The following is a 27,743-nucleotide window of genomic DNA, read 5'->3' as shown; positions in this document are numbered from 1 at the left end:
TAATTTATGATAGTCACAGAGAAAGAGAGAGAGAGAGGCAGAGACATAGGCAGAGGGAGAAGCAGGCTCCATGCACTGGGAACCCGATGTGGGACTTGATCCTGGGTCTCCAGGATCGTGCCCCGGGCCAAAGGCAGGCGCCAAACCGCTGCGCCACCCAGGGATCCCCTTACTAGGTCAATTCTAACTGCCTCTACATTTTCTTCTAGTATGTTCCTCCCTGCCACCCTCTGCCCCAAGAAACCTTATCTACTGTTACCTTTGACCTCTGTTATTACCTATTTTCAGTTTAGGATGCATCCTACTTCTATCATGAAATCTTTCCCAAGATGTTTGCTGTAATGAAGCTCTTTGATTTTCTGTAGTACTTAGTCTGTTTCACATCATTTAGAGGTTATATGTTAACTTATATTAATTTTTAAAATGGGTCCAGTATGGTGTAATGGAGCCTCCTTGGGAACATGTATAGTATAATGGAGTGAGATAGACTTCTATTTGAATACTAGCTCTGTCATTTTCCAACTCTTTGGCATTAGGCAAATTATTATTTTTAAAAGATTTTATTTATTTACTTACCTATTTTAGAGAGAGAGAGAAGAGCATGCGTGAGTGACATGAGGGGCAGAGGGAGAGGGAGAAGGAGAAGAAGGAGAGAATCCTAATTAGTCTCTGTGCTGATTATGGAGCTTGCTGCAGGGCTCGGTCTCATGACCCTGAGATCATGACCTAAGCTGAAACCAAGAGTTGGATGTTTAACCGACTGAGCCACCCAGGCATCAGCCCTTGGCAAATTATTTAAACTCTGTGGGTTTCAGTTTTCTCATGTATTAAGTGGAACTGACTACCTTTAGAGTTAATAAAGATTATAGCTAGTATGCTGGGTAAATGTTTAGCACAAAGGCAGGAATATAACAAGTGCTCAGTAAATGTCAGTAGTAGTTTTTATTCCTGTTGTTGTATATTTCTTACAGCTCCTAATATAATATTTGAGCATGTGGTAAGGTCTCTGAGTATGGTTCAGGGCTAGGTCATTTAAATAGCTCCTGAAATCCTATCACTTTTATGAAGGCTTCCTGTTGGCTCTGTTCTGTCAGAACTACAAAACTTTCATGGCTTCTCTAGACTGTTCTTTCTGTTTCCATTATCTGTAAGGGGAGCCTTTGGTATGTATTCTGAAGTGGCTTCCAAAGCAATGATTTGAAGGATTTATTTATTTATTTTTGAGTAATGTTTTGGATTGATCCCTACATTTTTCTAAACGTCAGCAGCTGGGATTGTAATAAATAAAGCATTTTTCACATACTTCAAATGCAGTATGTGAAGCACATAGAATAAAATCTCAGCCAGTCTGAGCTTCAGATGAATAAATTATTTTGCCTAGCTTACTTTAGTTCAACAGATATTTATTAGTGTATCTCCTATATGCCAGGCATTTTATAGTTGTTGGATTTACAAAGATAAGTAAGACATGGTTCCTGCCTTTGAGTTTAGTGTAGAGTGAGCAAGAGACACAAACAGATTATTTCAATTGATGATTAGTTGTAAGATAAAGGTGAGGATGGGACTCTGTGAATAACACATGGAGGGTGGTTGAGGGGGAAGATGAGCCTAAGCATGTCATGTCTCTTAGAGGACAAATGGGTTGATCCGCTTGTTTCAGGGACAGAGATCTAACTCAAAGTGGCTTCAACATTTACGGGAATTTATTGCCTACAAAGTTCCCAGGTAGGTGTGGGTCCAAGTGATGCTTGATGCCTTGGCTCAAACAGTGTCTTCCGTGGCCCTCTTTTAATTGTGCCTTTGTAAAAGCCTCTGTTATTCCAGACTTTATCTTTCTCACATATTATCTCCCAGGGGGTAGAGTAAAATTTTCCCTAGTTCTAGCTAAACCTAGAGATTTAATTTTGCACATTGGGTGTAAATTATACCCATCCCTGAACCAGTCACTGTGATTAATGAGATAAAAATTGGTTTGAGTAAGTCAGGGCCTACCCTCAAGCTTAGAATGAAATCTCATTCAAACCTCATGGCCAAAGACAGGAGGAGAGGAAAATAGATGACCAAGAGGCTGTCAGCAGATGTGCAGTAGACTGGGGAAAATGAGTGTAAGATTTTTTTGGAGAAAGCAAAATTAAGGAAGCATACATAAGGGTGGGGGTGGGGGTGGTGTCCTGTTGTCATCGATACATGGCTTCTATCTCTGAGGCCTATCAAGATAGCTGTTGCAGCTCTACCATCCTGACGGGAAGACTGGAGGGGGTTGTATACTCACTCCTTTTACAGGTATATCTGGGTGTTGTACATATTACCTTTGTTCCTATCTCATTGACAAGAACATAATCATGTAATTGTATCTGTAGTAGAGGCCTGGAAAAGCAGGCTTTTATGCTGAATGACCATGTGTCTAGTGATAACTTCCAAGTATCAAAAGAAAGAATGGCTGTTAGAACAGTTAGCTTCTGAGCTACAAGTTCATTTTTGCAAATGACCAGGCTATACCAAACTACATTAAATCCAGTCAATAACTTCTAATACCTTGTAGCACAACATTTCTCTTTTTGAAATGTATAGGGCTAGTAATTCTCGTACTCAATATGGAGCCCATATTGAACCCAGACTGTTACTCTTTTTTGAGTTATTTGATATGTAGTTTATAGATGTTCTGTTCTAGGGCAGAAGACACTTCAAAATCAGTCTGTAGTTTAGGGAAATCTGTAATTGGTATTTTCAATATTAATATTTTTCTCTTCAAATAGTACTTAACAGTACAATTTATGTAAAACTGGTGCTTAATACATGTCTGTGGATTTGAGCTCTTGTGTTTGACTCATGTCTAAGTCATTTGAAAGTATGAGACTGACATACTACGAAGAAGAGAAGTAGCCTCTACTGTGCAGTTTTTGTTATATTTCTGACTTTGGAATAGATGATATCTTATAGAGTTAATGATTATTCTGAGAGATTATCTATCTTGAGCTAGGGATTTTAGTATACGGTAAATGCAAATAAGTATACTTAAAATTATAGACATCTGAATAATTTAAAAATTGGGATATGTATATATGCTGATATACAGTAATCTGATAGCTTCATCAGTTTGTAATTTAAAATTTAAACAGCTTATATTGTCCCTTGGAGAAAAAAAATAACTGTGATATTTTTGTTATGGATAGTGATAAATGAAAACTATGATATTTATAAAGGAAAAGTCAACTGATTTCCTCTAACTTTTCTTTAGGTCGAGATTTAATTTGTATCCAGTCAATGGATGGGATGCTGATGGTGTTTGAGCAGGAAAGCTATGCTTTTGGGAGATTTCTCCCTGGTTCTCTTTTACCTGGCCCTCTTGCTTACAGTTCCCGTACAGATTCCTTCATTACTGTCTCTTCCTGCCAACAAGTGGAAAGTTACAAGTAAGTCTGGATGTTGAATCTTTGGAATTGTGACTTTTGTATGTTTCTGATTAATTCTTTTTTACAAAAAGCTTGAATATTACAAATGAAAAGGAGATCGGTTTCTTTGATAAAATATAATTGTGGTGATTAGAGGATATCATTTACATATTGTAAAATATTTGCAACTATAGTGCAGAGATTGAGAAAAAGGATTTTGAGAGAGGCAGACCTGGATTGGAATCTTGAGTTTGCTACTTGTGAATGTTTGATAGTCAGTGCCCTTACCCTGGTTATAATGGGGATAATAATGGCTATTCTTTTGGATCTTTAAGTTTTTATTTTAATTCCAGTTAGGTAACACAAAGTGTTTTTTTTTTTTTTTTTTTTTTAAGATTTTATTTATTTATTCATGAGAGACACAGAGAGAGAGAGGCAGAGACCCAGGCAGAGGGAGAAGCAGGCTCCATGCAGGGAGCCCAACGTGGGACTCGATCCTGGGTCTCCAGGATCAGGCCCTGGGCTGAAGGCGGCGCTAAACCGCTGAGCCACCCGGGCTGCCCCGACACAAAGTGTTATATTAGTTTCAGGTGTACAATATAGTGATTCAACAACTTGTGCATCACCAGGTGCTCACCACAAGTACACTCCTTAATACCCATCACCTATTTAACCCATCCCTTCACCAGCTTCCCCTCTGGTAACCATCATTATGTTCTCTGTAATTAGGAGTCTTTTTCTTGATTTGTCTCTATTTATCCCTTTGATCCTTTGTTTTGTCTCTTCAATTCCACATATGAGTGAAGTCATATAGTATTTTGTCTTTCTCTAATTTATTTCACTTAGCATTATACTTTCTAGCTCCATCCATGTTGTTGCAAATGGCAAAATTCCATTCTTTTTTGTGACTGAATAATATTCCATTGTGTGTGTGTATCATATCTTTTCTATGCATTCAACAGTAGCTGGACACTTGGACTGCTTCCATATCTTGGATATTGTAAATAATACTGTAAACATACGAGTGCATGTATCCCTTTGAATTACTGGTTTTGTATTCTTTGGGTAAATATCTAGTAGTGCAATTGCTGGATTATAGGGTATTTATGTTTTTGTTTTCCTTTTTTTTTTTTTTAAGAGAGAGCGTGAATGGGGAGGGGCAGAGGGAGAGGGAGAGAATCTCAAGCAGGTTCCACACTCAGTGAGGAGCCTGATGTGGGGCTCAATCTTATGACCCTGGGATTGTGACCTGAGCTGAAATCAAGGGTCAGATACTTAACCAAGCAGTCATCCAGGCCCTCAGGGTAGTTCTATTTTTAACTTCCTTTCTTTTTTTTTTAACTTTTTGAGGAACCTCCTTACTGTTTTCCACAGTGGCTGCACCAATTTGCATTTCCATCAACAGTGCGAGAGGGTTCCTTTTTTTTCACATCCTTGCCAACACCTGTTGTTTCTTGTGTTGTTTATTTTTGCCATTCTGATAGGTGTGAGGTGATATCTCATTGTAGTTTTGATTTGCATTTCCCTAGAGGTAAGTGGTGAGGAACATCTATTAATGTGTCTGTTGGCTCTCTCTATGTCTTCTTTGGGGAAATGTCTATTCATGTATTCAGCCCTATTTATAATTGGATTATTTGTTTTTGGGGTGTTGAGTTTTATAAGTTCCTTTTTCTTCTAAGTTCTTTATATATTTTGGATACTCACCCTTTGTCAGATATGGCATTTGTAAATGTCTTCTCCTTCTGCCCCTCCCCATTCACTCTCTCTCTTAAAAAAAAAAAGGAAAAAAAAAAAGGAAAACAAAAACATAAATACCCTTAAAAGGTTGCCTTTTAGTTTTGTTGATCATTTCCTTTGCTGTGCAGAAGCTTTTTATTTTGATGTAGCCCTAGTAGTTTGTTTTTGTTTTCTTTGCCTTAGGAGACATATCTAGAAAGAAGTTCCTACAGCTGGTATTAAAGAGGTTACCGCCTTTGTGTTACTGCCTGTGTTCTCTTCTGGGATTTTTATGGTTTCAGGCCTCGCATTTAGGTCATTAATCCATTTTTAATTTATTTTTGTGTATGATGTAAGAAAGAGGTCCAGTTTCTTTTGCATGTTGCTGTCCAGTTTTCCCAACACCGTTTGTTGAAGAGACTTTTTCCCGTCGGATATTCTTTTCTGCTTTGTCAAAGATTAATTGACCATATTGTTGTGGGAATAATGGCTATTTTGAGAAACTTGTTAAAAAGATTGAATGTATGTCAAGTTGCTACCCATAGAAAATGTTGATTAATTATTGTAGCTGTTCCCTGAATTACAAATAATAAAGCACAGTATGAGTGGAAAGAGCGATAAAAAGATGCATATATGAAATAATTTTATAAAAAAGTATGTGACATAGGAAGAATACTGCAAAAAATACAAGTGTTATTATGAATGTTTTAAAAAGAACAATTCATAGTAGAAATGAAGTATGAAAATGATGCTATGAAAACAATTTGTACTTTTTGGGTAGAAATTCTTATGATTTTGGGGAATTGTGTTTGAGAGAGACTTTATTCTCTTCTACCAGTGAAATTTCAATAAAAATTAGAGTTTGAACTTTTTGGAAGGTGTGTTTTTTTTGTTAGAGGGGAGAATGGGAAAAGAAAGTACAAATTCATTCTGGGAAAAGAAACAGACTTGGGGGATTACAGTATCTTCAGTAACTTTATTGTTGTTATCTTACGGATGGCAGCATTTAGAACTTTAAGCAGCTGACCAACACTTCATTATAGCTTTTCAGTATTATTTTTGATCACATGATTTTTTTTCCAAGGCAGGAAGAAAATATAAATTCATCAGGCAACAGCTGTAAATTTCTGTCTTCAAGTTTCAATATTGTGCATATAGCAAGTTAATGTGGTATTCCCTTCACCTTCATAAGTGGCAATCTGCCTTTTGTGAATTATTGAAAAGATAGCTCAGATTCAAAACCCTGAATATAAGCAAATGTTTGTGACTAAGCAGAAGTGACAGAGGTAGTGTATCATTATATCATATTCCTTCTTTAACTCCTGTGGCTCTTCTCCAAAGGAGATGAATGAGTTGTGGCATTGCTACTGGTAAGAAATAAAATACACTTATTTAGAGAGATTGAGAAAAATATCTGTATAATTCATTCAAGCTTGCCAAAGATTAAGCAATATTGAGGGAGATCTGCTTTTCAGCTTTCCATCCAGTTCCTGCCAAGTAGGGATACTGGTAGTGCTACACTTGGGTCACAATACAAAGATTTGAATGCTCCATGACTTACTCTTTGAAATATGTGCATGGGAATTAATTTGGTAATAACTCCAGGAGTGACTAGATGAGGAAATAATGTGTAGGTTTCCTTAATGTGTAAATTTAATCTCAAAGAGACTCCCCATCTTTGAACTGTGGTAATTTACCAACATATCAATCTATTAAATCCATCTCCATCTCAGACTAAAAATGCACACCTTATCCATTATGTGGATCTTTTATAATAGTAAAAATGCACGGGATATGTGATTATTATGAAATGATGAAAATTAAGGGGGCTTATAATGTTAAATAGAATATTACATTTATATACACTTTCAAGTTTAATAGATTAAGTGATAATCACTGGTGCAATTTAGGTTTGGAGGAAGCATGAAAACTATAGGTTTGTTCTTTTGAGGCTTCATCTATTTATAATCAGTTAATAGGATGTAATCAGTTAATAGAAAAGGATTTTAAGACATAATTTATTTTCATTTTTGGCATTGATATTTAATTACTTTAAAACAAGCTCAGTTATTTTCAAATAGGAACTAGCAAAGGCTGTGGATCTCAAACTTCAGTGTGCATAAGGATCACTTGGGCAGCCTGTAACAAAATGCACATTTACAGATTCCCAATTATCAGTACACTAGATTTTGATTTAATAAGTTCGGGGATAAGACCCAAAAATCATCATTGCAGACACACACTCTAGGTGATTCTAATTTAGCAACACACTTTGTTGTTTTTCTTTTGAAGTGAGAGAACTATTTGCCTTTTTTGGGTGATGGCAGGGTACCATCTTTTAGGTACCACCATTCTCTTAGCAGTATTTGTCCAGATTTTGGATTTTAGCTTTTTATTCTTTTTCTGTCCTTCACCTGTCAGAGTTATTTCGTCAGTAAATCCTAAGCTTCCTACTTTTTTCCCTTGTATTCAGCCTTTGCTTCCCATTTCCATTGGCATTCAGGTCTTTATTTCCTCACTTGGATTTCTGGTTTTCTTACTTCTAACTTAAGCTTTGAAGAATCCTTCTCATATCTGTCCTTTTAAAATAACCTGTTTAAGCCAGAATAACTTTTTTGCCCATTAAAAAATCGAAACCTTCATACATTGATGTATGAATGATGTATGATGTATGAATCCTTATGATCCAGTCCTATTCTCCCTCTATTTATGTGGATGTTCAGAATTGGAAGGGACTTTTAAAGTTACCTGGTTATTCATCCTATGATTTTTTATCACCTTGATATTTGATTGCTTAAGACACTGATTTTTGCCAAATATCATATATTGCCATCTTTTTTTTTTTAAGATTTTGTTTATTTATTCATGAGAGACACAGAGAGAAAAGCAGAGACTAGGCAGAGGCAAAAGCAGATTCCCTGTGGGGAGCCTGATGCGGGACTTGATCCCAGGATGCTGGGATCCCGTCTGAGCTGAAAGCAGACGCTTAACCACTGAGCTACTCAGGCACCCCCATATTGCCTTCTTGTATTCTGCTGAAATATTTCAGAATATGTCTTGTGTTATCAGATTCCTGACAACAGAGTCTGTCTTAAACATCTGTTCATTGACTGAATAAGTTGGTTCGTTTATTCAATTATTCATTCAGCAAATATTTTTTTGAGAGGCTTCTCCGTATTTTACACCATGTCAGGTACTGGAAACACAGAGTCAAGTAAGAGCTGTCTCTGTCCTCAAGCAGTATGCAAGTAAGGGTGATAGATAGCAAGTCAGTCAGCTATTTCATTTCATTGTGGTAGAGGCTCTAGAGAGAGCTGTGCACAGGATACTGAGGGGGCTTACAGGTGGGACCTCTCAATAAGAGTTCAGTGTGGGAGGCTCTCTGAAGAAATATACCTGGCATGAGCTTTATTTTCTCTCCTCTTTGCTACACACCACCCCCCCATACCCCTGCATGTACCTAGTGCATTGCTAAGTAGATAAGGGACTTTAAATATGTATTTTTAAATTATTTGTAGAGTTTAATTGACAATATTTTAAAAAGAATATTGTGTTCTTTACCAACCTTAGGCTCTGGCCAAATTGAAATATTTGTTTTCCGTATATGTTTAGGGCTTCTCTCTCTCTCTCCTCTTTTGCTCATGCTATACTCTATCTGAAGTTTTTCATTTCTTTTCTGTATATGAAACTTTTGTCTGGAAGTCTCCCTGCTCCCCTGCTCCTCTTCCTGACCTATCTGTAAGTAACACTTCCTCCTTCTTAATTTCATGGAGTAGTTTTTGTGCTCTTTCTACAGGTACTAGTCATACTTTAACTGATATTATATATTTGCTTGTTTTTTCCTTGACAAGGGTAACTGATCCTTCATGGCAGGGATTTGTATCTCCTGAAATGCCTAGCATTGTACCTTGCCAAAGGGAGATGTTTAACAAGAACTTGATGAAGGAGTGAAAAGTTTGTAAGAAAAGCTGTTTTGTTACTGGCATCTTTCAATGAAAAGGATTCTTCCTGGCATTACTAAGAATGTTTTAGCTTTACTTGTAATGAACATAGTAATGCTCTGTATCTGGAGCTTCCATTTTTAGTAGAGTTCTCTGGGTTAAATATCAAGTTTCCAAGATCTCCTGGTACCTTTGAGGTGACAACTTTGTTTCATTTTAAAATAAATGATTTCGGAGGGTTTAGTTTCGTGCTCTGTGACACCTCAATGCATATTTTAGTTATTTGCTGCTGTTTTTATGATGTGATATGGAAGAGCACTAAATTATATGGCTGAGTTTGTCATTGGTGTTCCACAGGACCTGTTAAGCATTTGTGGCTTTTGGGTCAGAAAGTGCTACCATTCACCTGGACTTGCTGTATTTGTGCTTAGTGCCCTTCTGTTGAGAAACATATGACACACTCTTTTGTGAAATCTTATTACACTGGGCCTGATTATTCTTTCAACAGTCTCAACAAGGGAATTTTATTCTTTTTTTTTAACTTTTTTTTTTAAGATTTTATTTATTTATTCATGAGAGACACACAGAGAGAGAGGCACAGACACAGGCAGAGGGAGAGGCAGGCTCCATGCAGGGAACCTGACATGGGACTTGATCCAGGTCTCCAAGATCACACCCTGGGCCGAAGGCGGCGCCAAACTGCTGAACTACCCGGGCTGCCCAAGGAATTTTATTCTTTAGCTTAATCACTGAACATTTGGGTGGTAAGAAAAAAACAAAAACCAAGTGTTTTCTTTATTTCAGAATTTCCAAGTCTGCCTGGAATTGTTTGGTTTTAGAAATAGGTTTCCGTGTACATTATTGGTAACAGTAAAGAGGGCTTAAGGAAGAACTATAAAATAGATGCTATTGTAAGTTTGTCATCATCTAAATTTACTGTCAGTTACATTTAGTAATATAATACTATTCTGAGTGTCTTCCAGGAAGAGAATGGTCTGGATTTGGAAATCAGGAGTCGATTTTGGCTGTGTCTCTGTCTGCTGTTTTGATGTTAATGAGTGCCACTTTAGGGGCTCACTTATTCCTGGATGAAATAATAGTGCTTTGTAGTTCTGTAAGAAGCTTCAAACAGCTCAGAAGCTTTGGATTTTTACAACAATCTCATTAATATCCATATCATCCTCTAGTAGGTTGGAGCGTGCAGGAAATGAACCACCTATGTAATTAATTGCCTGAGGTTGGATCCATAGCAGGCCCAGCTCTGGGCTGATGTTTTAGTCACCAGTGCGTCCTATTTCTGTTACTGTGAACTCGGAAGACTAAAACAATCCTATCTGGAGGTTGGAATGTGAGGTCTAATTATTTGGCACGGTTGGAGTCTTAGGGATTTTGTAGGTCAGTCTCAAGTGGTATGGAGACATTTGCTACAGCTGCCCATGGAATCTCTAGTATGGTTTTACAAGGTTGGTATCTTCACCCTCCTACATTGTATCCTTTCCCATGACTCATTCCTCCCTGCCATGTATCTCTCTCAAACTCCTGTTGTGGCCTTTCATGTCTTTTTTTTACTACTTGCCTTTTCATGTGCTGTTTGGCCTTGCCATAATGTCTTTACCTCTTTACCAGCATGATGAGTGTTCACTCATTCTTTAAAATCTGGCTTCCTCCTCTTGAACTTTATACTAAAACATATATATTTCCTCCATCCCAATTACTCATTTCTGCTACCATATTCCCTTAGTACCATGTGCATAATACCTTCTATTATTAGCACAGAATACTCTTAGGTATATTAGATGTAGTAGATCACTACTATATGTTTATTGAATTGATGAAATTCATATATATTCAGCTTTCAGATTAACCATAAGACTGATTTTCATGAATACCTTGCAAAATCCATCTTAATTCATAGTCGTTTTATATCCAACCACAATTAAAGACATATTTTTTTTTTTTTTACAGAGTATTCCTGGTTGAGATAGCTTGAGTTGGTGTATGACATTTGAATACCAGTGTACATTTTAATGCTTATTTAGGTATTCCACTTTGCTTTTATTCATTCAGGTCCCTGATTTTTACATTTTCAGATATCTTTCTCCTAGGCACTATGGGATGTCTGAATATATCTACTCATTTTCCTTTTAGCTATGGAAGAACAATGCGAGAATTTTGATTCAATAGGAAAGAAAGGAATTTATGAGTCTGAAGTTTCTTCATTCAGAGTAGGATTATTACTTTAACAACATACCATTAATTAATGGGAAATAAGAGAATTTAAATTTTATTGGCTAAGTTAATCATTTTTAGATGGAATAATATTTGTAAATTATTTTTAAGAATAATGTAAGCTAAAGTTTACTAATGAAATAAAAGCTATCAAATACTTATAGAAAGTCATAAGTAATGCTGCTTATTGAGAATTTATTACATACCAGATAAACTACTGGGTGATTGATCTCTATTTATATGTAAATCTGTTTCTGTCTTTTTGTTGATCTCGTGGGCACCTAATATATACCAGATCTGTACTAGGCACTAAATTATTTTAAAATTCTTTTGACCATGTTTGAGTTAAGAGATTATTATTCCCATTTTATAGATAGGGAACATAAGACGCAGAGTGGTTAACTTGCCAACTAGTAAGTGGCTTATCTGGGGATTAAGCTCTGGTCTGGGTTTCATAAAATATCTGTTAACAACTTCTACTACATCTGGCTGCTTTGCATTATTTGTTTTTTTTCTATGTGGTGTTTTGGTGCTGGATCTTTCTTGAGTATTATTGTTTGTCATTTAAAATTCTAATGAAAATGCTTTGATAGTTGGCAGAACTACTTTCCCAATATTGAATTTTAGGACATGGTTATAATTTCTTTTTTTAATTTTTTAAATTAAAAAAAATTTTTTTTTTATAATTTCTTTATCATGACAGTTTTACATGGTTTTGTGTCACAGTGTCATTCAATAATAAGTTTTAAATTTTACAGTTTTTAAAACAAGAAAAAAAACAATTCATAAAGTTTATAGATTATGTGCTTTTAAAGTTTAAAATAATTCACACTTTTAAACTATAAAATCACTTATAATTATTCATATCTTCTAAACAGGTACCAAGTACTTGCTTTTGCAACGGATGCAGATAAAAGACAGGAGACTGAACAACAAAAACTTGGTTCTGGAAAAAGACTTGTTGTAAGGCCTTTTTTGATATAAAAATTTGAGTAATGTCATATCTAATCACCAGTTTATTTTTTCAGAATAAAAATTCATGGGAAGAAAGTTTTAAAAAAATATTTATTTTAGCTATTTTTCTTTTCTATGATTCTATCAAAAAATTTAGTTGGCTATTAATGAACAATGGAGACACATGCTTGGTCCTGTCATAATTTATCAGATTATAGAGTTCCACCACTAGAATTATAAATGTCCAAATGAAGTCACTTTTAACAGAGTGATTATAAACCAGCATAGCAAAAAGAGAAAAATTAAAAAAAAAACCTTTAATAGGCAAAAATATTGTTACTTAGAAGGCCTGTGAATATATGTGTGTGTATATATATATATATATGATAAAAATTTATAGCCCACAAAGGAAAAAATTGGCTCAGTCACAAAGGTGGAAGTTTGGTAACTTGAAAAATAGTTTGAAGAAAAATTGTAAAGGATAAATTCTCAGTTTAATGAAAATTAGGGGATAGCTGATGGTTGTGAACTCTTTATCCTGAGAGTCTCCATAGACAGGAAGAAAAACAGAAGGAATTGAAAATTTTATTTTTATTTTTTTATTTTTAAAAATTCTTTTACATGAAGACAACATAGGACATTTTTTTAAATTAATTAATTTATTTATTAGAGGCAGAGAGAGAGGCAGAGACACAGGCAGAGGGAGAAGCAGGCTCCATGCAGGGAGCCCAATGTGGGACTCGATCCCGGGTTTCCAGGATCATGCCCTGGGCTGAAGGCCGCACTAAACCTCTAAGCCACCGGGGCTGTACGGAATTGAAAATTTTAATGGAAATAGTAAAGTGAATTTGAGATGGACATCTATGAAAGAAACCACATGAAGAAATAATGTGGAATTTGGAATACCAAGGGAAGTAAGAATATAGAGAAAACCAACGTTTTGTATCAGGATATAGAAATTAAGGTAGGAAGGAAGGCTAACTTGAAGAGAGCCAAAAATGAGATGAAAGCATATTTTCTCAATAATAGTAAGAAGTGAAGGAGAGAACACAACAAATACAAATATGACATACTTTTTCATGGAATTTGGAGGCACCATATTGATAATAATTAAAGCATAGACTTTGGAGTCAGATTTTTTTCTAAAGATTTATTTATTTATTTTAGAGAAAGAGAGAGACAGAAAGCACGCTTGGGTACGGGTAGGGATAGCGGCAGAGGGAAGAACTCAAACAGACTCCCTGCCAGGTGCAAAGCCTGATAATAGGGCTCGATCTCAGGATGCATGAGATCATGACCTGAGCTGAAACCAAGAGTCAGATGCTTAACTGACTAAGCCACCCAGCTGCTTCTTGAAGTCAGATCTTGGAGAGCTATACTTACTACTGATTTTGAGGAAATGTGTTAACCTTGCTAAATCTCAGTTTTTCTCAGTTGTAAAATGGTGATAATATCTATTTTACAGTGTTGCCATTAGAAATATATATATATAATATTATTTGTATATATAATAATATAAAATATATAATATTTACATATATTCATGTATTTATAATATTATTTATATAAATATATGTATTTTTTTGAAAAAAAATATATACAAAGCACTTAGCAAAATGTCCGGATGATGATGACATTGATAATGGTAGTCAAATTGTCCTTGACCTCCTCCTCAATAGTGGTTTTCTTCCATTTGTCCCTTATATTCTGTACTCCAGCCACATTGGGCTTCTTATTGTTCCAAATATCCCATAGCTGTTCTTGATTTAAGGCTTTTGTACATATATATATTTTTAAGATTTTATTTATTTATTCACGAGAGACACACAGAGAGAAGCAGAGACATAGACAGAGGGAGAAGTGGGCTTCTTATAGGGAGCCTAATGCGGGACTTGATTCCCCAGATCTGGGATCATGCCCTGAGCCGAAGGCAGATGCTCAACTGCTGAGCCACCCAGGCGTCCCTGTATATATTTTTTATTTGTCTGGAATACCCTTTACTCATTAATTGTACATGTTTATTGATGCTACTCTGTGCCTTACTCTGAGAATGTATTCTGAAGGCAATTACAGTTGAGAAATTTTCCCATTCTCCTTTAATTAATAAATAGAGTAAGAAATAGCATTAGAACTTCCTTTTATTACACCACAGTCACTTGGCAGGACTATGATGCCATGGAACATTAAGCCTATTGCAGAGAAACAAAATTTATCTAGTGAAATGCTTTTAATAAGGTAGCTGTGGGAAGGCAGTTAAAAGCTGGCTATGTTGCTCCCAGTGACCTCTTAACTATTTGTTGATTTCTAATTTAATTCATTTGTGGTCAGAGAGATACTTTGCATGACTTTGAATTCTTTCAGATTCATTGAGATTTGTTTTATGGCCTAGAATATGGTCTATCATGGTAAATCTTCACTGAGCACTGAAAAAAAATGTCCATTTTTTTGTTTTAGCTGTTCTTGGGTGTTCTATATATGTCCGTTACATTGGATGATAGTGTTGTTCAAATCTTCTATATCCTTATTAGTTTTTTTTTTGTTTGTTTTTTTACTGATTTCTGTCATTTATTCAGGGAGGGATATTGAAACCTGACTGTAATTGTGTATTGTCTGTTTCTCCTTGAAATTTTGTCAAATTTTTTCTTCATGTATTTTGAAATTCTTTTAGTAGATATATAAACATTGAGATTGTTATCTCTCATGATGAACATATCCTCTTTTCATTATCAAATTACCCTCTTTATCTTTTTGCTCTGGTAACATTATTCTTTTGATTAGTGTTATTCTGATATATCTGTTTCCATATTTTTACTTTTATCCAATTTATGTCTTTGTAGTGAAAATGCATTTCTTGTAAGCGGCCCATAGTTGGGTCTTGCTTTTTTTGTTTAATATGATACGCTCTGTCTTCTAATTTGTTTTTTAGACCATTTACATTTCATGTGATTATTGATATGGATAGGTTTAAGTTTGTCACTTGGCCATTTGTTTTCTATTTGTCCCATCTGTTCTTTGTTTCATTTTCCTGTTTTTCTGAAAGCTTTCTTTTGTAGTTATTGAGTATTTTGCATGGTTACACTTTATTTTTGTTGACTTATTAGCCATAACTCTTTGTTATTTTAGGAGGTGCTTTAGAGTTTGCAGTATTTAACTTATGATCTACTCTCAGTGATATACTATTTCACATGTAAGACCATACTTCTGTTTCTCAGCCTTTGTGCTATTGTCATATGCTATACTTTTATATACACTCCATATTACATTGTTACTACTTTTTAAAAAATGGTATCCTTTAATGTGATTGAAATGATAAGAAAAATAGCATAGTTTACCCATATATTTACCATTTCTGGTACTCTTCATTAATTTGTGTTGGCCATATTTTCATATGGTGTCATTTTTCTCCCTCCTGAAGGACTTGCTTTCACATTTCTTTCAGTGTGGGTCCACTGGTGATGAATTCTTTCAGTTTTTCTATGTCTCAAAAAGTATTTTTTGCCTTTGAGTTTGAAAATATATTTTTTGGGTATAAGATTTTAGTTTGACAGATTTTCTCCTCTGGTATTTTAAGAGTTTGCTCCACTCTCTTTGTGCTTCCATTCTTTCTCATGAGAAATCTGCCTGCATTCTTATCTTTATTTCTTCATAATATCTTTTTTCTCTGGTTGCTGTTCTGCTTTTCTCTTACCACTGTTTTAAAGCAGACTATGATGTGCCTTTGTTTTATGCTTAAGGTTTGTTGAGCTTCTTGCATCTGTGTATTTATAGTTTTCATGAAAATTAGAAAAAATTTGACTCTTAATTCTTTAGCCTTTTTTAATTCCTTCTTCTTTCTCCTTTTTTCTGGGGACTCCAGTTATACATACATTAGGCAACTTGAAGTTCTCCCACAACTCACAGATTTTATTTTCATTAAGATTTTTTTTCTATTTTGTTTTGGATAATTTCTGTGTTTTCAAGATTACTAATCCTTTTTTCTATTTTGTCTAATCTGGTGTTAATTCTCATGGTTTTCATCTTTAGAAGTGCAATTTAGCTTCTTTTTTTGTTATATCTTCCATATCTCTACTTAACTTTTTGAAGATATAGGATACAATTACAGTAGTTTTTTTAATGTCCTTGTTTTCTAATTCTAACACTTGTATCAGTTTTGAGTCAGTTTCAGTTGATTTATCTATCTTCTTGGTGAATCATATTTTCTTATTTCTTTACACGTTTGGTGATTTTTTTTATTAGATGCCAGATATAGTCATTTTATTTCTGGGTGGCAGATATTTTTGTATTCCTATAACTGTTTTTGAGCTTAGACCTGGATACTTGAACAGTTTTTTTTTTTTTTTTTTTTTTAATACTTGAACAGTTTGATCCTTTTGGGTTGTTACCTGGGACCTGAGTGGCACTCATCCTGAGGCTGCTTATTCCCCACTCCTGGGACAAGACCCTTCTGAGTGCTTTCTCAGTTCCCTTTGAATTATGAGGTGTTCCAATCTTGCTGGCAGGCACAGGTAGTATTCCAGGTGATATGAATGCTGGGCACTGTTAACTCTAATCCTTTTGGGTGGTTCTTTTGCTGGCTTTGGCTAGTTTCCTTACATGAATGTGCTGATAAGTACTCAGATGAATATTTGAGGGGATTCCTTACAGATGTCAAAGTTCTGTCCCTGTGTCACTCCTTCCCTTTTGGCATGCTGTCTTGCTTTGTTTTCTCTGAACTCCCAGCGTTCATTTCCTCAATTCGGGGAGTTGCTGGGCCTTTGCTTGGGTTCCTCCTTCCTGTGCCATGGCCTGAAAACTCTCTCACGGATGGAGCAGTCATACCACTTCACCTTATTTGTTTTGTTTTCAAGGGATTGCTATCCTTTGTTTTCTGATACTCAGTGCCTTGTAAACTGTTGTTTCATATATTTTGTCCCTATTATATTGTTTCAGGTGGGATGGTAAAGTCTTTTTCCTATTACTCTATCTTGGCTGGAAGTGGGAGAATTTTAAAAGTATTATTCTTAATAAGCTTCTGTGTTTTTTGAGACTTGTTAATTTAGAATGTGGTATATTTCCCTAAGGGGAGGTCACAGAGAGTGGCACTCAGTACCTAGTGAATTAAAAATATTTACTGGCTGGATCTCAGCCTGCAGCCTCAGAAACTTGATTTGCCTATCCATTCTGAATGAAACCTCATCTCTCAGAATTAGGACATAATCAGCCCAAGTTATAGACAATGATATGTTTTCTTTTTTTTTCTTTTTCTTTTTAAGGAGAGAGAGAGAGAGAGAGAGAGAGAGAGAGAGAGAGAGAGAAGGGGGGTGAGGGACAGAAGGAGAGGGAGAGAGAGGATCTTAAGTAGACTCCACTCCCAGAATGGACCCTAATGGGGGGCTCGATCTCATGATCCTGAGATCATGATTTGGGCTAAAATCAAGAGTCGGAAACTTAACCAAATGAGCCACCCAGGTGCCCTAACAGTGATATTTAATGCTAGAATGCTAGCCTATTAAAATGTAACGAGAAATGTGACCCACAGGACTGACATTTATGTTTTGTGTACAGTGGAATCTTTTCATATAGTTAAGCTACACTTGAACTTAATGATAATTGAGTAATTTCTTGGTGTTGAATCCTGATTCAGATTAAGATAATCTGATACATTCACCTATAATCACTGTTCTGGCTCCCTCCCTCAGGTTGTTTTTATATATACCAGTAATATTTGTCCTTTTGTCCAGCCCCATTTGAATTTCATACCTTCTTAAGATATTTTAATGCCTGAAGTAGGTAGATAAATATCTAAGTCATATCTTGGTGGGCAGAAATTTGTCTGTATCTTTAATGTGAGTTTTCATATCTCTTCTTTGTTCCATTATTTGTTGATTATAGCCTAATTTTGAGGGCAGTGTTATTTCCTCTTTGTCCAGATGCTTTTATGTAGCTATCTTACTGTGGTTGCCATGTACAGTATATGTCAGTATATGTCAACTTATGTCTTTACTCTTATGTTTTTTTAAAATTTAAAAATATTAATTGGGGGCTGAATTCTGAAAAGCATGTTCATTACATTCAGTTCTTCATTATTTTAAGAAGCATTTTTTAAACACTCCCCATATTCCAGAGATATGGAGTTACCCTGGAGTAGCTCTTGACGTGTAGAGGATATTGTCTATGTTACTGGGACATCTTGATGACTGCTCTGTACATACATATTGATATATTTTAAAATTTTCTTTATATTAAAACATTATAGTTACAATATTCGTTAGGTTTTACTGATTATTACATTTTATTTGCAAAGTAAACACAATATGGAAATTTTTCTTTTTTTTTTTTTTAAGATTTTATTTATTTATTCATGAGAGACACAAAGAGAGGCAAAGACACAGGCAGAGGGAGAAGCAGACTCCATGCAGGGAGCCCGATGTGGGACTTGATCCCGGGACTCCAGGATCATGCCCTGGGCCAAAGGCAGGCGCTAAACCACTGAGCCACCCAGGGATCCCTGGAAATTTTTCTTATGGAGATTTTTCAGTGAAGCAGATAACTTTTTTACGTGTATTTTTTTTTTTTTTTTAAACAAGCCATGGTCCCTCCTTTTCTTTCATAGGATCTTTGTATAGGCAGCTCACTTTGCATAGGTATTCTCTCATCAAATTCTCTACCTGTCTTTTTTTTTTTCCCCTGCAAGTTTATTGAAATATAATTAACAAATAAAAGTTGTAAAAATTTATGGTAAACTACATCTTTTGATATATATGTATATATACATTGTGAAATGATTACCATAATTAAGCTGATAAACACATCTGTCACCTCACATAGTTATCTTTTTTATGGTAAGAGCATTTAAGATCTATCTTAACAAATTTCAAGTATATGTATGATACAGTACAATATTATAACTGTGGTCACCAGACTGAACATTAAGTCTCCAGAATTTATTCATTCTGTGTTACTGAAATTTTGTACCCTTTGGCCAGCATCTTCTCATTTCCCTCTTCCTCCAGACTTTGGCAACCACCATTCCACTCTGCTTATATAAGTTTACCTTTTTTAGATTCCATGTATAAGTGAGATCATACAGTACTTGTTTTTCTGTGCCTGGCTTATTTAACTTAGTGTAATGCCCTCCAAGTTCACCTGTGTTGTCACAAATGGCAGGATTTCCATCTTTTTAAAGGCTGAGTAACATTCCATTGTTTTATACACATTATATAGTATATACATTATATATCATATGTTACACAGTTTCTTTATTAATTTATCCATCAGTGGACATTTTGGTTGATACCATATCTTGGCTGTTGCAAATAATGCTGCAGTGAAAATAGGAATGTAGATGTCTCTTTGATACCTTGTTTTCATTTCCTTTGAATATATGCCCAGAGTAGGATTGCTGGGTCATATGGTCATTCTATTTTTAATTTTTTGAGAAACTCTCCTACTATTTTCTATAGTGTCTGTATCAATTTGCATTCCCACCAACAGTGCACAAGACTTCCCTTTCTCTACATCCTTGCCAACATTTGTTATCTCTTCTTTTTTTTTTTTTTAACGATTTTATTTATTTATTCATGAGAGAGAGAGAGAGAGAGAGATTGAGAAGGCAGCGACATAGGCAGAGGGTGAAGTAGGCTTCTCGTAGGGAGCCCGATGTGGGACACCATCCCTAGACCCCAGGATCACGCCCTGAGCTGAAGGCAGACACTCACCTGCTGAGCCACCCAGGCGTCCCAACACTTGTTATCTCTTGTCTTTTTAATAATAGCCATTGTAACAAGTGTTAAGTGATATCTTATTGTGGTTTTGATTCGCATTCTCTAATTATTTAGTGATGTTGAGCATTTTTTTCATATACTTTTGGCCATTTGTTTATCTTCTTTTGAGAAATATTGTTCAAGTCTTTTGCTTATATTTAAATATTTGTTTTCTTGCTATTGAGTTGTCTAGTTCCTTATGTATTTTTGAGTATTAACCCCTTATTGGATAGATGGTTTGCAAATAATTTCTCCCATTCCATAGGTTTTCTCTTTACTCTGTTAATTGTTTCCTTTGCTGTCCAGGAGTTTTTTTGGTTGATGCAGTCCCTTTTGTCTATTTTTACTTTTGTTGCCTGTGGTATTGAGGTCATATCCAAAAAATCATTGCCCAAACCAATGACAAAAAGCTTTTCCTTATGTTTTTTCCTAATAGTTTTACATATTCACGTCTTATGCTTAAGTCTTTAATCCATTTTGAGTTGATTTTTTCATATGGTGTGAGACAGGGGTCCAGTTTCATTCCTCTGCATGTGGATGTCAAGTTTTCCCATCACTGTTTATTAAAGAGACTGTCTATTGTATGTTATTGATACCTTTGTTGAAGATCAGTTGACTATAAATGCATTTATTTCTGGGCTCTTTTCTGTTTTATTAGTCTAGATGTTTGCTTGTTTGTTTGTTTAATGCCAGCACTATACTGTTTTTGCCAAATATAGCTTTGTAGTGTATTTTAAAAATCATGTAATTCGGGGCACCTGGGTGGCTCAGTCAGTTAAACATCTGCCTTTGGCTCATGTCATGATCTCAGGGTCCTGGGATCGAGCCCGTGTTGGGCTCCCTGCTTACAGGGAGCTTGCTTCTCCCTCTCATCCTTGTTCGTGCTCTCTCTTGTGATATCTCTTTGTCTCTCAAATAAGTAAATAAAATCTTTTAAAAAAATCATGTAGCTTTATGCCTCCAGCTTTGTACTTTTTGCTCAAGATTGCTTTGACTATTTGGAGTCTGTTGTGGTTCTATGTGAATTTTAGGATTTTTAAAATATTCTTTGAGAAATCCCATTGGAATTCTGATAGGGATTTGAATCTGTAGATTGCTTTGGGTAGTATGGTCATTTTAATTATAGTAATTCTTCTAATTAATGTACATGGCATAGCTTTCCATTTCTTAGTGTTTTTCAATTTTTTTTATTGATGTTTTGTAGTTTTTATTGGACAAGTCTTATATCTCCTTGGCTAAATTTATATGGTTATTCTTTTTTCCTGACTCATTCCCCAAATTTATGAGTATTTTTGAACCACTGAAGAGTTTATATCATCTGGTAAAAGATGGGACAAAACACTACTAGAGTGTAGAAAATAACAGAAATATGGTCATCACACACACAAAAAAAGAGAATGAATACTAGCCAGTCTTTATGTCTGTTTTGTTGTAAAGCAATTTCTTAATTGTATTGATATGAAAGTGACTGAAATACTTTGTTTTTAGCAACTAAATTGATTGTAGGTTTTCCTTTGTAGGTGGACTGGACTCTAAATATTGGAGAGCAAGCCCTTGATATATGTATTGTCTCTTTCAATCAGTTAGCATCTTCTGTTTTTGTTCTTGGTGAAAGAAACTTTTTTTGCCTTAAGGATAATGGACAGATTCGATTCATGAAGAAACTTGATTGTAGCCCAAGTTGTTTTCTCCCTTATTGCTCAGGTGTGTAGAAGGATTTTTCTTTTATCTTTTCCATATGTCAAGGCTATGTTATATACATTAGGAAAAGCCAAATTCACACACATATATTTTAAACATCTAGGAAAATAGTTTTATACGGAGCATGTAATGGAAATTTTAACTTTTAAGGTTTGAATAGAAGTTTGATATAAAGCACACATTTGGTTTTGTCAGTCATTTTACTTTGCACAGAAGAATGTCTTGGAGAATTGGCCTCAGATATACATACATTTATGCTTTCTAAAATGTGGCAATTCAAGATGTTTGCAAAAGAAACACCAGATTCTTTTATAAATAGAATGGAGCATAGTAATGTCTAATAGAATGACTTATCTATCTCAAGTGCCCAGTAAAAATCATTAGCTAATTGTGTTAAATATTAATGAAGTTAATGATTTCTAGATAAAATGCAAAAATGTTGGCTACTATCTACTTATTTCCCAAGTCTGTAAAATTATTTAAAAAAATTTTTGTATTGGTACTTGAATTTGAAAAATACTATTTTATTACTTAAATATTTTATTACTTTATGCTTTTATATCATGACATTAGAATTAATTTGTATCATAAATCCCCTAAAAATGATATAATGTAATGTTGCAAATAACTGTTTTATTCTTATTCTTTTTTCTATATTCAAAATACAGTTTCTGAAGGAACAATGAATACTTTGATTGGAAACCATAATAACATGTTGCATATTTATCAGGATGTGACACTGAAGTGGGCCACTCAGCTTCCCCACATTCCGGTAGCAGTAAGAGTGGGCTGTTTACAGTAAGTGATTTAACTTTTTTTAGGATCTTAGTCTAGGAATTCTGTAGAAGTTTTATGAAACATTTGCAAGTGATTTTACTAGGAATGACAAGTGACATTGTAGTATGAATGTCAACAATGGAAGTAACTTAAAATATAACTTTTATTGGAAAAGGACATTAAAAAAACCTTACTTAGGCTTCATCAATCATTTTTATCTTATTTTAATTCTTAAATAGTTAACATACAGTGTTATATTAGTTTTAGGTGTATAGTGTACTTTTAAAAAATATTTTATTTATTTATTCATGATAGACAGAGAGAGAGAGGCAGAGAGACAGGCAGAGGGAGAAGCAGGCTCCACACAGGGAGCCCGACGCGGGACTTGATCCTTGGACTCTGGGATCATGCCCTGGACCAAAGGCAGGCACTAAACCTCTGAGCCACCCAGGGATCCCCAGGTGTATAGTGTATTGATTCAATAATTCCATACATCACCCAGTGCTCATCATGACAAGTGCACTCCTAATCCCCTTAGTCATTTTCATTTACTATCTCTAGTAAGATATCCTTTGTCAATGAAAGATTTAAAAATAAAACCAAAAGATTTAAAGAAAATGGCTTACCTGATAGATTATTTTCTTTAAAATAGGAAAGGATTTCTTCAAGCATTTGATGGGTCCCGTTTAGAGATCACTCATTGTTAGACTGAGAATATTACACATCAAAACTAGTTAAACTTTATATCATGTAGTGCAGAATTGCTAATGATTATGTATTTAAAACAGTTTAGATTTTACATAAAGATAATTTGGATTTAAATTGAAGATAAAATCCATACCTTAAATTTATAAAATTTATCAAAAATAAGAGAAATGAGTCATACCTAGTATTTTTTCTAGGTCGTCAGTATAGAAGGCAAGATCCTGCAAACCTTTAGCATCTCAGATTATGTTTAGGAATTGAAAATCCCAGTTAAAATATAAAAACACAACTTTCTTTCTTTCTTTTTTTTTTAAAGAGAATTTATTTTTAAGTAATTGCAGCACACAACATGGGGCTTGAACTCACAATCCTCAGACCAGGAGTCACATGCTCCATTGGCTGAGCTAGCCAGATGCCTCTAGAAACACGACTTCCTATAAAGCTTTATAGATTCCCTAGATCTAGTCAGTTCTGCTTATTTAGATCATTTTATTGAAATTTAAAAACGATATGTAGAATTCTTCAATGGCACTTGTAGTATCTGACTAATTTCCCCAAAATAAGAGATTGGATATGTAATATTGTTGAAGCTCAATGAAAGGTATTCATATTTGCATTAATGATTAATCTAAAGCTTGAATATTAGAAAAATGGAAACCCTGTTTTGAAAACATTGAATATTTTAAAAAGAAGTTGCTTTTTAATGTTTTATGAGAAAATACGATCATATAATTGCTAAGCACTTAACAAATTATAGTTATTTTGTATCCGATGAAAAATTTAAAATTGAGATTGGCTTTTACCACCACATCTACCAGATTGTCTTTTTAAGTTCAACCAAACACCTAGACACCAGACATTTTAAACCAGATTTACTTAGAAGTATTTAGAACAGGAAAAACATCTTGCCAGCAGGGCAGTGTCAAGTATTTCTCTTCTGGGAAAGGAATTCTTGAAGTAGTCCATATATCTATCTAAGAGCTGTTCTCTTTGGCCTCCCAAGTGACAGCTCAGGTGCAAGAAGACAGATCCACACTGGTGGGTGTTTGGCCCATTTTGGCTTGATGTCCCCATGCCCCTCAGGTTTAAGTACTAAAAGGTCATTGTGGTTTTTGTATGTATGTGGGGCAGAGGAGAGTCATGGATAGAAAGACCTTTTTGAGACAATTTAGTCAAAATACTTATTTTGCACATATATTATTTACATGGGACATATGTATTTCAAGAGTCACTGTACTCAGAGAAGCTTAAAGATACAGTTTCTGAGCAGATATTTATGGTTAATTAATTAATTAATTTATTTTTCTTTTTATTTTATTATTTTTTTATTATTTTTTTATGGTTAATTTATGATTTCAGTCCAGATGCATCTTATAAAGTAAGGATCCAGAAATAAGTGAAATTATTAGGGGTAAGAAAACAAATTTCCATGTAGTATGCATCAAGATGCTTGTATTCAGAAGTAGTCTCTCACCTCTAAACTTAGGTATTTGTGAATGAAACTTCCTATTTCTTCTCATAGCTTCTTTAAGGTCATAATTATAAACAATTATATGTGAATATTGCTATTAATGATTTCCACAGTTAATATATAGCAATAACTTAATTACTCATGGAATATTTTTCTTTTTTATGTATATTAGCATATAAAAGTATAAAGTTAGACTGAAATAATTTCATTGTAATTTTTATTAGAATTTTAAAAGTGATTATTACTGGGGGCACTTGGGTAAGTCAGTGGTTGAATGTCTGCCTTTGGCTCCGGTCATGATCCTAGGGTCCTGGGATTGAGTCCCGCAAAGGGAACCTGCTTCTCCCTCTGCCAGTGTCTCTGCCTCTCTTTCTGGTCTCTCATGAACTAAAAAAAAAAAAAGATTATTACTGATTTAGGTATAGTGTATTTATATTTAGAAGTTATAATTTGAAATTAGAAGCAGTGAAATAATTTTGCTTCCGCTTTTTATTACCTTTAGAGTTAAGTTATTTTGGTGGAAGCTTCCTTGGCTGAATGTGTTTATTTGTAGAGGAAATCACTGCTATTTTAATATGTTTCTTTTCAATGAATAAAAAATACTGCATTTGGATCAAGTTGATGCAATTATACTTAAAAACAGCAGTTTGCTCAGAAACTAAGATGCTTTATTTCCTCCCACTCCCATTTACTTGGCAGTCCAAGTCCTCTACCTTGTTTATTATAAACCAATTTTAAATCTGTGTTTCCTTCTTTCTGTTCAGGGTAAACAGCATTCTTGATTAGAGAGAGTACTTTTAATTATTTTAAGTTTTGTGGGTTGGACTATGGGAATGTGAAATAAGTATATAGTTCATAATTTAAGAATAGGAAGAGCATGAATGTGATAATATTCTTTAAATTCTCAGCTATTACTGTTTTCTTCTCATTACACAAAGTAGCTGTGGAAGCCTGGCCAGTATCTTACCTCTGCTGTGGTTAGTTTTTCAAATGGCCAATAAAAATCATCATTTATCGGTAATGTTATTCTCTCTAGAGATATGAAATATACCTCAAAGTGGGAGTCTATTTGAATGGATGTTCAAAGGGATGAGGACCTTTCAAAACTTTAGCTGGCAACCACAGCCGTTGTGCTTTAAAATCTTATTGCAGCTTGTTTTTTTTAGGATAAACAATTTGGTCTGGTACTTCAGTGTTTTTCTTCCTAGGCTGTATCTACTTTACCTTTAGTAACTTATTGTAATTGTCAATATTTAACCATTTCATTCTTTAACTTCATCAATGTAGTGTTCTTGACCAGAATGGTTTCCCTATTTATCTCTGGATTTTCCAATTTCTTTTATCTGAGTCCTAACTCAAGTCACATAAATAAGCCTTCCCTCTCTGCTCTGGTCTCCTTTTTCTCTGAATTTCTGTATTTATATTATGTTGGTGATTGCTGTTGAATTTTTCTGACTCCTCAACTCAAACATACTGTCCTTTAATGTTAGAGATCCTTTCTACTTTTGCATATCACACTGAATAATCAGCCAGAAAGCTGATTATATGGTATATGCTTGGTAGATATATAAAAATCATTGTGATTTGTGCATGTCAGGGGGAGGAATGGCTCTAAAATCTTAGAGCTTTCAGTTGAAATACCTTTTTAAAAATATGGAACAATTGAAAGTCATCGATGGAAGGTTATTATTGAAGACAAATTTATTAGGAGAGTTTTCATATTTCAGAGTGATCTTGTTTTTTTGTTTTTTTTTTAAGTTCAACTTGTGCTTTCTGTTATTTCTCTTTTTGTGTGCTTTGTAGAAAGGGAACGTGAGCCTAAATGTACACTTTTTGCTATGTTGTATTTTTAAGGATTTCCTTTGTGGCTTAATAGTACGCATAAAATTTGTAGATATTCCAAGAATTAAGGTCAAACCTAAATTATGATTTTAGAACTTCTGCATTCTTTTTGATATTTTCCCCTATTAATCTGTTGTAGCTCAGGAGTGGACTGTTAGTCTTTTATTACTATATTTTTTCTGTCATTTTTTTGTTGAATAACTAAGCATTTTGGTTAATATAGTTTGGTTCTATATAGTCACTGTATGTTTATGATATTTTATTCTTTTGGTAAGTTTAAAAAATTAAATATCAATATAAATCAATATAAAATGACCTTTTTATGTTCTCATTTAATATTTCTTTGCTTTTTGTCTTATTTGCTTTGAATACAGTTTGCTATTAATGGTATGCTGTTGTCTCTGTGTTCTTTAATCTGCAATGTCATTTTGGATGTATCTCTTGTAAACAATTTGAATTTTTCAGCCCATTTTGTTTTTTTTTTTTAATTTTTATTTATTTATGATAGGCACACAGTGAGAGAGAGAGAGGCAGAGACATAGGCAGAGGGAGAAGCAGGCTCCATGCACCGGGAGCCCGACGTGGGATTCGATCCCGGGTCTCCAGGATCGCGCCCTGGGCCAAAGGCAGGCGCCAAACCGCTGCACCACCCAGGGATCCCTTTCAGCCCATTTTGAAGATCATTTCCCTTTACTCGACTTTTTACAATTGTTACAATCCATATATTTGGTCATTTTTCATCCGCTATGATATTCTGTACTTTTTTTTTTTAAGATTTTATTCATTTATTCATGAGAGACACAGAGAGAGAGAGAGAGAGGCAGAGACACGGGCAGAGGGAAAAGCAGGATCCCTGCAGGGAGCCCGATGTGGGACTTGATCCTGGGTCTTCAGGATCATGCCCTGGGCTGAAGGCGGTGCTGAGCCACTGAGCCAACTGGGCTGCCTGATATTCTGTACTTTTAATAGTATTTCCTTTGCTTTCCCTCTCTATGTGAGTTGGGGATTTTCTGTACTTAGATCTCCCATGTATTGGATGGTACGTACACATAGATATCTCTTTTCTTTATTTCTTTTAGTGTTTACTTTTCACTTTTGCCATAATCGTTTGATTTTTATCAAATGAATCTTTCTCCCCATTGTAGGCAAAGGGTTTAATATACTGTTTCTTTCTCCTTTTCTGTTTTCCCTCTCCCTGTACCACCTCTACATACAGACATGGGTATACACTCAACTTGTTCTCAGACATATCACTGCACACACCCACACATCC

At 34.8% G+C, this 27,743-nt stretch overlaps 1 protein-coding gene across 19 annotated transcripts in view; it reads left to right on the top strand.

Annotated features, from left to right (window-relative positions):
* BBS9 (Bardet-Biedl syndrome 9) overlaps nt 1-27,743 on the top strand; it is a 431,432-nt gene that overhangs the window by 100,006 nt on the left and 303,683 nt on the right. For 17 of the 19 annotated variants that reach the window (XR_013356572.1, XM_077856234.1, XM_077856239.1 and 14 more), the window contains 4 exons: nt 3,239-3,413; nt 12,157-12,241; nt 21,495-21,678; nt 22,344-22,473. Coding sequence is in view for 18 of the 19 variants with exons in the window: in XM_077856234.1 (XP_077712360.1) it covers nt 3,239-3,413; nt 12,157-12,241; nt 21,495-21,678; nt 22,344-22,473 (574 nt within the window). In the remaining variant the exon portion in view is untranslated. Of the gene's footprint in view, nt 1-65; nt 1,726-2,263; nt 2,284-3,238; nt 3,414-12,156; nt 12,242-21,494; nt 21,679-22,343; nt 22,474-27,743 lie in introns of those variants that run through there. The other 2 variants (XM_077856246.1, XM_077856247.1) reach the window with 2 other exon arrangements.

The sequence above is a fragment of the Canis aureus genome, chromosome 18 (genome assembly GCF_053574225.1).
Source record: "Canis aureus isolate CA01 chromosome 18, VMU_Caureus_v.1.0, whole genome shotgun sequence".
NCBI lineage: Eukaryota > Metazoa > Chordata > Mammalia > Carnivora > Canidae > Canis > Canis aureus.
Note: the sequence above shows the minus strand (reverse complement) of the source record. Positions and strands in the feature narration are given on the sequence as shown.